General features: G+C 40.8%; 1 protein-coding gene across 1 annotated transcript; it reads right to left on the bottom strand.

Annotated features, from left to right (window-relative positions):
* Positions 1–2,877: 2,877 nt before the first annotated feature.
* LOC125756549 (uncharacterized) lies at positions 2,878–10,642 on the bottom strand. The gene is made up of 4 exons (XM_049411425.1): positions 10,502–10,642; positions 9,298–9,405; positions 7,396–7,608; positions 2,878–2,998 (listed from the first exon to the last, which is right to left on the bottom strand). The coding sequence occupies exons 1-4, from the start codon at positions 10,607–10,609 to the stop codon at positions 2,948–2,950; spliced, it is 480 nt and encodes a 159-aa protein (XP_049267382.1). The 5' UTR covers positions 10,610–10,642; the 3' UTR covers positions 2,878–2,947.
* Between the last annotated feature and the right edge of the window lie 1,986 nt (positions 10,643–12,628).

Here is a 12,628-nt window from a genome sequence, read left to right as displayed (position 1 = left end):
CCATCGTTTTCGTCGATCTGCAACACCGACATGCTAATGTTGATCAATCATGCTCTCTCGCCCGTGTGCGACATCGGCCGTCTTTTTTAAAATGTGTATATCGTAATATATTGTTCTGCAAGCGTAGCTTGTGTTGCAGGCGAACAACTAAATTGCACGGAGAAAATGAGAACTGAGGTTGAAGAGCGCCTTTGTGCGTGCTGGTCATTTCCAAACCAAAGCACAGTGCCTATCTTGTTGACGAGACACGTTCGCGTCTGTACATTCTTTTTCTTCGTACAGGTAAACTGATAAATTCAATTAAATATAGTGTTACCTTGTTCCCAGCATTGTCAGGGCTCCCTTGTTGCCTGAACAGCACACGAAGCATTGGCAAGTAATAGCAGAACAAAGATAAAAAAACCAGTAGCTATCACCTGAAAGGCTGCCATATGCAACTGGTTTTGTTTTCGCACCCACCAAAACATGGCGGGATTGAGCTTCTGGGATTGTCGACAGATGGTGCTGCACATTTGAATATTCCCTATGCAAATGAATAGAACTATGAACAGAAATTAAAGCTTTAAAAATAACCCTTTCCATGCCCAGGACAAGTCTCACTCATCCAGGTGTTTCTTCCAAGTATGTCAGTGATAAGTTGCACTTATCCATATACAGTCGCTGACATATTTTTCTGATGCTTGATTTTCCAGACAATCCTGATAATTCTACTGTCTTCGCGGCACTGGCATGTAGCCCACAGAGCCAGTATATAAGATCGTCTGATATTTCAAACACTGGAACCCTTTCCCACCAGATTTTTCAGACTTTCTGCCATGACTACAGATCTGAAATCACATTATTCATAGCCATGTCAATTATCTCCACCATGTTATCTCGCAGCCTCACACCAGCGATCCACTTGCAGCCACAGCAAATAAAGAAGTGTTGTGCTGTTAAGCATACTCAACATATTGTGGTGAACTATACTAAGAATAGAAAGGGTCACTGTCACAGAACATAGTGCACGTTCCTTAAAGGGACATTAAAGGAAATTATTAAGTTGGTTAGATTGATCTTTTTTACCTGCGTTGGAGTCTATCACCGCTTTCTGTGCGCCACTAAACCAATTTTTTTTTGCGTCCGGAAAGCCAGTGTAAGTCCCTGGCGCTGCTGCTGAATTTGAATGGCTCGTGTCGAATGGAGGTCTTGACATCACCATCTCGGCTGCCAATTTCTGTGAATCAGCGGATGTCTGAGAGCTCCACGTCCGTAATATGAAAGCAGCAACCCTGGCTCACTGCACAATTATTTACTGTCACAATTTATGTAATTCAATTTTCATCTGTAAGCCGTAACAGTAATTGAGTAATCAAAATAGAGAATCTGACGTCATTTCAATGAGGTATCCACAGAGCATGACAGAGGGCTCCACTTCAATTTCATCATTTTTTTTGCTTACAAATGCTCTGTTCTGGCCAGGATTGGTTATTACACAAGCCTAATCTTTCAATATAGCTCAACTTAATATTTCCCTTTAGTGTCCCTTTAACTACACCTCTGTCTCCCGTAATTGTATGAACACCAAGCTTGAAATGATCATGAACTTACACCTAGGTGCTATCAGCAACAAGACATTTATTGATCGATGGCAGCGCATTTTATGTGCTTGGCCCCCCAAAATATGGGTAAGGTGAGATGGGTAAGAGGGGTAAAGAGATTTCAAACCAGAGCTCTTTTGTTTTTGTGGCATGTTCCAGGTTTCAATGCTGCACATTCATTGAACTTGGTGCAGAGCAAGCAGCTAGGTGACTTAGTAATCAGTGTCGTACTACACTGGACAACAGTGAAAGCTTTGATGGCGAGTCGTGGTGGCAGAATCAGCTCAGTAATGTCACTTACTCAGTGTGTTGAACCCGAGTTTTTTTTTTTTTTTTTCCACATACTGTACGGCCACCATAATGAGCACTTCATCAATGCATCATCAAACAATAATGTGATTGCTGGCTCTCAGGATTCGACAAAGTTGAGTTTTTCGTGTTATTTTCAATTTAGTTTTTCATACTGCCCTATTCGGACATTTCTTGTGGCACCTTTTATGTAAACAAAGGATCAGTCAGCGACTGTGTCATGCATGAAATGTCAATTTCAATATGCAAAGTACATAGCCGATTTTACTGATTTCATTATATAGAGGTTTAACTGTACATAATTTAAACGGCATTACTAATAATGTCCTGACAAAAATTAAGTGCTTTCCCGTCTATGCAATGCAATCGTCTCCAAACACCAGTTATTTATTGACGGTTTTGCCATTTTTGGTGCCGTGAAAATGTTCTGCTGTAAAATGTTCATTTTTGAGCTGCAATAAAATCTTTGTGGCTGTGCTTATCAATAAGGCATTCTTACTAAAATCCCCATCTGTTGACCTAAAGGAGCCATGCATTTTTTAAAAGCAATAATGCTTCTTCATTATGCCAGTAAAAATAGGACGGCTATTTTTTTAGCCAATTTCCTACATGACGTAACTTCAGAAAATAGCAATTTCCGAAAACTGCTATCATATCAACACAGACATATGCAATGCTCTTATGCAGGAAGATGCAGCTGGCTGAACTTTTTTTGCCAGTCAGCACCTGCTCCAAGGGTGTGGCACATGCATGGATAACTCGCAGTAATATCACACTGTTCACAAACAGTGTGATCTATAACTTCTTTAATATGAAATGCATTCAATTCTTCCTGCTTGAAGACATTCACAAAATGATGCTCCTTAATAACAAAAATGTTCCAAAAGCATTTTGCAAAGTCCCCTTAATCATGTTGTCTCCTCTTTATACTTTCCTTACTGAACAAACAACTAGAGAATGTTCCTCAGATGAGACAATATCATCAGCTCACCTCAAATACACCTATCGATCCTCGTGTTGTTTCTCAATCTCCAAGAAGACATCCCACTCAGCCAAGTTTATAAGCAATGTGCAGCACAGTTCAGCCATCTCTTGACATGGTCGATGATCTGAATATAAGAAATAACAGTTGTTAAAGCAAGCTACAATGGCCTGAAATAGTGCTAAAACAAAACTAATACTCTATAACATAGATAACTATTTTAACAAACTTTACATGAGAATTTAATGGTCATTACAAGCACCTCCTATGCGTCTTGCTATGGAACGCTGCAAAAATGCTGTGGAACATATGGCAAGAGATGGAAGAGATGTACGGAAGTATGGAAGAGATGGGGCAAAATGCAAGAACACCCGACTTACGTGCACGTTAAAGAACTCTAGAAAATTAAACTTGAGTCACCTACAGCGTGCCTCACATTCATATATGGTTGTGGAATGTAAAATCCCAGAAATGATTACACATTAGTGCGGAAAATGATAGCTCCCAATAAATTGTCACAGCATACATTCTTTTTTAACATATGCTACAATTTCAGAAAAAATTGGTCCGAAATTCCTTGGGTAAATGCAAATATGAACCGAAACTGCATTTGCAACAACAAAGTTGGAGCCGGCTTGGCCAGCATCATTGTAAACACAAGATGGCAGCCACCATGTATGGCAAATTCGCACAGCCATGACAACAATGACACACCACTTCTAGTCCAATTATAAGTGCACTTTCAAATTATAAGTTACTTTACTTGTTCATCTAATGGCAACAAGTCGCTGTCACGTGTTCCTGGTGTTTTGGAGATTTACATGCCTTGCAGGATGGACTTGCAAAGTGGTCAGTATAGCTTGGGCCACCACCCGTTTGTGATGGTTGAGGAGCCATTTTTTTTATTGTAACTTTCACATCCATGTAACAAAAACTTCGCAAACACTTGTTTGGTCCCATAGCCTAACTGGCTAGTAGCGGGACCAATTGTGTGACATACCTACATAATTGCGCAAGCGGTTACCACAGCGACAAAGGACATCAAACTGGATACAAATGTTAAAAAAAAAACGAAAAAACACATGATTGAATTATACAAGGAATAATAGCACAGAACATAGCTACTTATAGCACAGAATAATAATAGCACTAGAATAGTACTAATAGTCATAATAATAATATTAGCACTAAATGACTTACACAATCGTACTACTTAGAACGTTCGCATGAAGTGCATGCGTCATGGCCAGTGAAAAATTTTCCGCCTCTTTCACATCAGTCGGTATCGCATTCCATATGAGAGCGCCGTGAAATTCTATGAGCCTTCGACCGTAGGCATTTCTGGCTACCGTAAATTAAAGCAGTGATCCGCTGCAGCTCTGTACAGCGCACGGGTAACGTAAAGGTGCTTAATGGGAGTGGGTCATCAAGTTTTATTATTCGATGCACTATTTCAGCAACACTGGACACGTGAACAGAGTCCAGTGAAGTACCACGCATTGAGTGGAGTACACGCATCAGTTGAAACAGTTGTTTTGCAGTATCCGTCCTGTTTGAGTATGTGATGATCCGGACTGCCCTCTTTTGCAGGCGGCTAATACATTTCAATGGGTTTTATATGTACTGCCCCACGATGCTATACAGTAGCTCAAGTGACTGTGCACGAATGCAAAATATAGGATGCGTAGAATCGATGCGCCGAAACATTCACGGGCTTTTAGTAGCGTGTGACAACCATATGCTAGCTTGGAGCATGTCTTTTCTATATGCGATTTCCAATTCATGTCCGAGTCAAACATGACCCCTAAGTACTTAAACGAGGCTAATGGCTGTAGCAGTGCCGTATCTAAAACCAAGTTGAATCCTGCAAAGTTGAGTTGTTTCTTCCTAGAGTGAAAGACCATATATTTAGTTTTCTCTGTGTTGATATTTAGGTGGTTTCGGTTTAAACCATACTTGTACTCTCTGTAACTCTTCGTTAATTTTACCTTCGATATCACTTAAGCTGTCACTTAAATGTAGAACAGCTAATGTACTAGTTATTGTAAAGAGGACATACCATGTTCTCTATTACAGTCAACTGCTCCCTAAGAGTGACAACAATGGACATAAAGTAAATAGTTTCATTTCCTGAAGCTAAATTTTCCGCCTCATCTTTTTCTTACTGCCAAAATGAGATAACCTTGCTCTTTTTTCTTGCTAGAAAATTGGGTGTGGTTTAATTTCTACAAAGTTTAGGCCCTTTAATGTCCTTTTTAAGTTAATTTTCCACTCTGGACCCATAAAGAGTGGCAGCATTTTTCATTTGGGGACATGTTACATCGGATCGAATAATGCCACATGAGTTGGCAGCGTACTTTGTTGTTTTTTCCTCTTACTTAAATTGAACCGCTTGATAATCCAACCAATTTCATTGGTTCCTTCAAGGTTATATTAATTAAAGTCGTCTCTATACACAGAAATATGTCTGAAAGAGTTCTATGGTACCACAATACATGAACAATAGGAATATTCAGCAAATACGATAATAACAGAGCTATTTAATGAAAATTGAAGGTTTTGCCAGTGTATGTTTGTCTACTGAGGTGCTGGCAAGAACAAGAAGATACAGGAAATTAAAAAGACAAAATTTTAGCTGTAGTTGGGCCCTTCAATTCAGATGTTTAAGATGACATTCCTGACAGGTGTAGAAGAGTATGCCAAACTTGAGAGGAATGGGGTCAGCTATACTTGAAGAGGCGAGTTGAATCACTTGACAAAATGTATGCAAATGCAGACAAGTTGATCTACCTTAGGCCAACTCCTGAACCTAGTCCACTTGCATTGAGTTAACGTAAACAAAAGTGTATGTAATATTTTGCAGGATGCAGCTTGCTTACGGTGTCCATATTAAACTGCATGAAAAGAATAATGGAAACTAGAGGGCCTGATTTTTAGCAACAACTATACGCAGAAAAAGTAAGCATTGAACAATTAGAATCACTGAAGGTATATCCGTCCTGACAAAACAACACTGCCTGTGACATGCTGTCAAACAAGGTGTTTATCTGAAGGAAACTACATGCTGTGCAGGAAAAAAATGTTTCGTGACATGAGGTATATGTCTCAAGACATGGATGGCTCCAGTAGCAGAGTTTTATTTGTACTCCAAAATTATAAATTTGCACTAGCTTCACTGCAGCACAGCAATGTAATGCGGTGAGGTGTAATAACAGCGAAAAATAAATGCCGTGCAGTGAAGTCTACTACCTGGGGCCTGTGTCTCTCATGTCGGATTATAGATATAGAGAAATATTTTGTAATCCCGTTTTGAAAGGATATATCACCACTGTTATAGGTAGGAGAGTACTCTACTTCAGTTGTTAGCACCAGGATTTGCGCATTGCGCGGCACTTCCACATATTTCCATCAGAGTTACACAAGATAAATGGCCAACAAGATTTAGACCGAGACTGTGCATCATCTTTTAACCCTTTGCAATCCGTTGTTGGACCCCTCTTAACAACACAACACGGCCACAGTGGTGCATGGTCGGGCACTGTTATACAAGCATTTCCGTAGCCGATTCACATGCGCAGTTTTCTCACTGCATTATTTGCTACCTCCCAAAGAGTAAGTAAATTTCTTATACTTGAGCTTTGCTTTTTTTTTTAGTTTTGGGCCGGAACAAACAGAAGGTGGGTAAAGGTTTCAGACCACAAAGGGTTAAGCTTCTTCAACATATGAAGCGTATCTGTAAATATACCCTAGTGTATGTACACCTAGGTGATGTGGACATGTGTGACTAGCACTCAGGTGCTAGTCACACACTCCAAGGTTTAAAGGAGCATATATACCCCATAAAGTGGACGAAAGGATGACCGCCGCCATAGCTCAGTGGTAGAGCATCGGACGTGTTATTCGAAGGTCGCAGGTTCGGTCCCTGCCGACGGCAAGTTATCTTTTCGTCCACTTTACTTTCTTCACATTTATATTCAAAATACTACAGATAACACCCCCTATACTTTCCTTGGCATTATTGTCTGTTAGTTCTCATTAATATTGTGTCTAACAAAGAAAAATGAGCCCTTAAGAGTCCCTCCTTCCTAGCACTCAGGTGCATGCTACATGGAGTGACTGTATCACTACCCTTTGAAGGTACCTACCGTGCCCAGTACATTGAGATGTATGCCAGAAAACACTACCCAGGGAGACGGCATTTTGCAACTGCCAAACAGTGGAACAAAGGAGGCTATAGCAAGAAACTAAGCAAAGGTGGCTGGATACCAAGGTCCATATGTCAGTCTTCTTTTGTGGAGGTACTGTATGTCAGCAAACTAGGAGAGAGCTTAGAAGAGGTTAGTAGAGATCTCGGCTGAGGCCATCTGGTATGCAGGTACCTAGAGTCAAAGGGTGTTGGTCAAGCATTTGCATATTCGTCTAGCACATGTTTGCAGCCACTCTGCGTACGTGACAACATAGCAACACACAAGTTAGAACTGCACAACACATACATAGAAAACAGTGATAACAAAAAGTGATCACCTTTGTCAGCCTCAGCATAATATGCAAGTAAGGAGGTACGAGCCAGTTCAATAATATCTGTAGGCTTATGGGCACCGGCTGGTAATGGCAGTGACTCTGCTGCCTGCAGGGCCTCTGTATAGCGCATCTCGGCCACCAACAGTGCTGCCAGGCCCGTGGTAGACGCAATTCTGCCTCCACCGCATGGAAGAGCAACAGTGATGGAGCAAACAACTGCATCGGGAGGAGACAAGTGATGGCATACTAAATAGGTTGGAACTGCACTGAACGGCATGAGTCAACAGGCTAGGAACTACGTACAGTCGACTCTCAATAATTCAAACTTTCGGTTCATTCAAACAAACCTTAAATTTTTTATTGGCCCACTATGTTTTCAATGTATTTTAAAGCCGCTTAATTCAATATGCCCCATTGCATAAATTCGATTACTTTTTGCAGAAAAGGCCTGCTGCCTTTGTTGCTTTCAGCTGAACATTTCAATTTTTATGTTACTAACAGTCGCAATAAAGCCGATTGCCTGCCTGCCTACAATATAACCGAACTAGCCAAACCATGCATACCAGCACTTGCATCCTGACTGGCAAGAAAAACAAAAAGAAAACGAGACGGTCTGGCCTTGGTTTGTCGCATAGCAAACGCTTCTTAAAGTCACCTTCGCCGCAGTACACTGGTGTCATGCAGAAAAGTCCTAAAAGTGGGAAGGGGCTACCAGCTGTCGCGGGAAACAACACATTTTGTACTTTAATTACACACACGTGCGCCTGTTGTATAATGATGAGTACCAGTATGATCACTGGCATCTAAAAACTTTACTGGCAATCATTCAGAGCTGTCTATGATGTTGCTGTGGCGCTGAGAAACAACATTACAACACTAGTTGGTATGTTGCCCTTGAGTCATATTTATGAGAACTGATAATTCAAACAAAATCCTGAGGTTCCCTCGAGTTTGAAATATTTAGAGTCTACTGCAGTAAAGAAGGAAAAACAGGTTTTGCACGTCAAAGTTAGTGGTTTGTTTCTGAACTAAAGTGTAGGCTCTATAAGTTGTCCGACATAAATCACTAGTATAACACTCTGTTCAACCAACTCTGCTTTGCTGCTTTTCATAACATGCTGTAAAAGTTTCACCAAGCTAAGTTTCACCTCACTGCACTTCATGGTCATATTGCTGTGGACTGCCATGAAAAGCCACGAAAGTTTTTTTACTTCTGTTTCACCTCTCCATGAGTAAACCACTAAGAACAACTTTCACTAAATCCAAAAAGGTCACCAATGTCTTGCAAATATGCTGATTAAATGCCTTGTTAGTTTTCCCACAGCTGCAAGCCTAGATTAATTTGTATAACAAGGTTCTTGTTCCATCTGTTCTATTTCAAAAATTTAATTCTGGGGTTTACATGCCAAAACCAAGATTTCATTCAGGCATACCATGGTGGGGAGACTTCCAAGTTACGTTTTACTGCCTTGGGTCCTTCAATGTACACCTAAATCCAAGCATACGGGTGTTAATGTAATTTTCTCATATTTAAATGTAGCCACTGCAGCTGGGATTTGATTCTACAATCTCATGCTTAGCAGCACAGTACCATAGCCACTAAGCCACCACAATGGGTACCTGCCCCATAAAACCATTTGTTATGTTAGTTATCTCAAACAGATATAAATTTGTACAATTGGCACAATCCAGCCATGAATGAATTACATTATCGTTTGAGCTCACAAGTGTTCACTCAATTTTGTGGTCTTAAATTTGAAGTTTCCTTTTCTAATAGGGGAACCTACATCAATGGTATCACGAGCTAGTAGCAAGTTCATAAAAACTGACTGTTCAATTTATTTTGTCCTTTTCCTCTACATAATTAACCATAGTAAATGCAGAACCAAAGGTACTAGTAATCACCTTGAGGGAGCGTAACTCTAGGGCTTTTGCCAGATGGACAAACATGCGATCTTGCCACTGCTGTGGGAGGCCCCGATGAAACTCCCGCAAGTTTCTAGTCAGTTGCCACTGTGGAGAAAAAACAATACATAAATATGTTGCGGGACACCACTTTCATGTCATTTGTACAATAAATCCAACCCCCCCCCCCCTTTTTTTTGTCATGCACATCCAGTCCATTGTATGCACTCAAAATGTGGTTCAAGATACAGTTGCTGCTTGCTAAATAATACAAATAAACAAGAATTTCAATGTAGCTAATATTTTATGAAGAAACAAACTGACAAGTGCACTGAGGAGACTGAAAGCACACCTTCAGTTTTCCCTCTAGTTGTGGCGACAAAGAAAAAAAAAATTCATCACAAGTTCTGAATATTACTGTCCTTGAAGCAATTTGACTGTAGGGGTGTGTGGATAGTGAAATTTTATAATTGAATATCTAAAAAAAAAAGAATATGAATAGCCAAAGAAGTGCTCAATCATCGAAATATATATAAACATTTTCAGAATTCTGAAGCAACATCAAATACAAATTTTCACAGCGTCTGTTTGATATAAGAAATTGGATTTGTATGTAGATTGACACACATATGTAAGTACTATTATCATTTGCCACCTTGTATCATTTGTATATGATGTGTTATGTCCTGAATAAAGTGGCTTTTGGTTCTGTCAGCTGGAATGAGTTGGGCACCCATTACAGAGTGAGAATACTACGGCTACTTCCCACCTCTGGTGAGAAATTCAGGAGAAGAATCATTTTTAGCCATACCTCTGCACTTTGCAAACCAAATGCAGATGTGTTAAGTGGATCAATATTTATTTTCCCCAGATCCCACAATTTATGAAACGGGGTACACATGTGATACTGCAACTTAACCAAGCAATTGTTCTCAATTTAATGTGCTGTTTCATGTGCAAGATTCAACAAAGAAAACTCAGTTAAAATTCACAATCTCAAAAATTACTCCCATCATAACATTCTCCAATAGTACTCGCACTGAGGAGCGAGACAGAGGTGTTATTCAGAAAAAATAAAACTACATTTTAACAGTTTTTTAAGAAACTTAAGAAAGATTAAAAAATATCAATCACTACCACACAAAGAGCTTTCTTACAGAAAATACATTCAACAGAACTCACAGAGGAAAAAGTCAGAACATACATGTGAGCACAGTGATGTCAACCGAACAGGAGGTGAAACACCCTGGAAAAATTTGATAAGAGAGACGATCTCTTCTGGGTCATGTGAAGCCACAAGTGCTCTCCCCATCCTTCCTATATTTGTGGCGGGGTTTTCCGCTAAAAAGAAATAAATGAAGAGCTCAATCACACTATCCACATTGCAAACCTAAAAACAGTGAAGAAGAATTATATTAGAAACTGAGACAGTGCTTTATACTGTTTACACATCTGTTACTTATCATTGCACATACAGGGTAGTTCAATTTGCAAAGGTTACCCACAAAAGTAATACTCGAAAAATTTGCATTCAAGCTGATGAAATATAATTTATCACTGTTAAACTTTTTAAACACTCAAGATAAGTAATATGACCAACAGCGATGCAGTGATCAAAGTGAAACATGCCATGCCCTCTAAAGAGGTAGCTTTTTTTTGATAGTTTTTTTTGTTGCCATTGCTGTAAAACAACGTGCAAGCAATGCTTGAGCAGATAAGGCCTGCAACTGCAAAAACACACCACTAGCATGCACTAAAACATATTTTTAAAGGGACCCCAGATGTCTTGGTGGTTGTACGTAAAGGTGAAAATTTGGCAGGGGCGGTTCTTACGAACATTAAAGGCCAACTTTAAGGGCCCATTTCATCAGGCCCCATTTCAAGTTTTGGTTACACACTGGAAGTTGTTAAGTGCTGTCCAGGTAGCATTCACCAAAATTTTTTATATCACCTCATCATTGGACAAGTTAGAAGAAATTAAACTGTTGTTACCCTGGTAATTAACTGGGCATCACTATTAGCATAAACAATCACTTTCATTGCCTTGGCTAGCATCCACAAGCGGTGTTGCTTCCCTGCCTTTTTCCTAGTACTGGAGTCAAGGGACAGTGTCGCATTGCCGTGACAAGCTCAGGCTACTTTTTTTTTTCTTCTCTCATCGTTTTGTTTCACCACACTTTTCAAGTGGCAGCATTGTACATTCTGCATTACATGATACCTAAGTACTGTCACATGCCATGGAATGGGACATTCTAACAAGCAGAGTACGTTGTGCTAGGGCACTTGTGCAGCATGTGACCTTGACTTTCTCGAAGCGTAAATCCCTTGAGAGGAAAGACCTCCAGCCTTCTGCTTGAAATTTCAACTGTCTTCACACAATGCAGTAATTTCATGCATCGCAGACATGATTGCCACCATGTAATCAAAGCACTACGCTTGTTAATTTGCAACACCATTACCTGGTAAAGGGCCCTTTAGATGACATGTGTAAACGCTGAAGCTTATATGTATATTCTAATGTTTTCACATCCATGCCTACCAAAGCAACATCCCTCTGTGAATTTTCTTCTCTCCCTACCAATTCTAGATAGAATGGGTGAGTGACGTCGCTTAGGCTAGCAATCTGAAATACTGCTGCACAAACCTCTTTTAAAGGGACACTAAAGGCAAATATTAAGTCGACGTTGATTGTTGAAATAGCGGTCCAGAAACCTCGTAGTGCTACTTTTATGCCAAGGAAGTGCTTATTTTGAAATAAAATCATGTTTTTAGTGGTCCGCATCGCGTTCGCGCGCTTCAAATCTCCCGCCTGAAAATACGACTTTCATACGTCACTGCTGCCGTGCCCAACGTTGCCCGCGTTTACTGCGCGGCGCCGACACTAGTAGCAGCAGAGCGGAAGTAGCGGGACCCACAGTAGCAACAACGGCCATCGAAGCTTGCCGCAGTCCCGCAGTCCCGCAGCGAGCACACACGCAGAGGTTTTGACTGTTCAGCACACTGGCGCAATGGCATGACACTAAGCCACATCGAGCGTAAGGGTTCATTTCGCGGCACCCAGTGAAAAGACACACCGGTTTCCTTGCTGCAGCACTGGCGTTGTGCACCATTCGGGCATCCGGCAATATCACATGCATGCGGCATTTTGTCGAACTTTCGGTCAGAGCGACTTTCACGAGCGCGCAAAACACACGCGGCAGTACGCGATCCCGAAACTACCACTGAGACGCGACCGCGTGAGCGAAGCGGGGCGCCGGGCGAGGCGCAGTTCGGCGAAAACGGAACCTTTGAATCACGCGCGCCGTTCCCCATATGGCAACGCCACGGAGGT

Source organism: Rhipicephalus sanguineus, unplaced genomic scaffold, assembly GCF_013339695.2.
Source record: "Rhipicephalus sanguineus isolate Rsan-2018 unplaced genomic scaffold, BIME_Rsan_1.4 Seq12255, whole genome shotgun sequence".
Classification (NCBI taxonomy): Eukaryota; Metazoa; Arthropoda; class Arachnida; order Ixodida; family Ixodidae; genus Rhipicephalus; species Rhipicephalus sanguineus.
Note: the sequence above shows the minus strand (reverse complement) of the source record. Positions and strands in the feature narration are given on the sequence as shown.

Bases quoted from the DNA above. Each gene is read 5' to 3' on its own strand.
- LOC125756549 (XM_049411425.1), bottom strand. From the start codon at position 10,609: ATGGGGAGAGCACTTGTGGCTTCACATGACCCAGAAGAGATCGTCTCT. The intron at 9,406-10,501 runs GTATGTTCTGAC...TTTTCTCCACAG, and splicing joins TGACATCACTGTGCTCACAT to TGGCAACTGACTAGAAACTT. The intron at 7,609-9,297 runs GTGATTACTAGT...CTCCCGATGCAG, and splicing joins TAGAGTTACGCTCCCTCAAG to TTGTTTGCTCCATCACTGTT.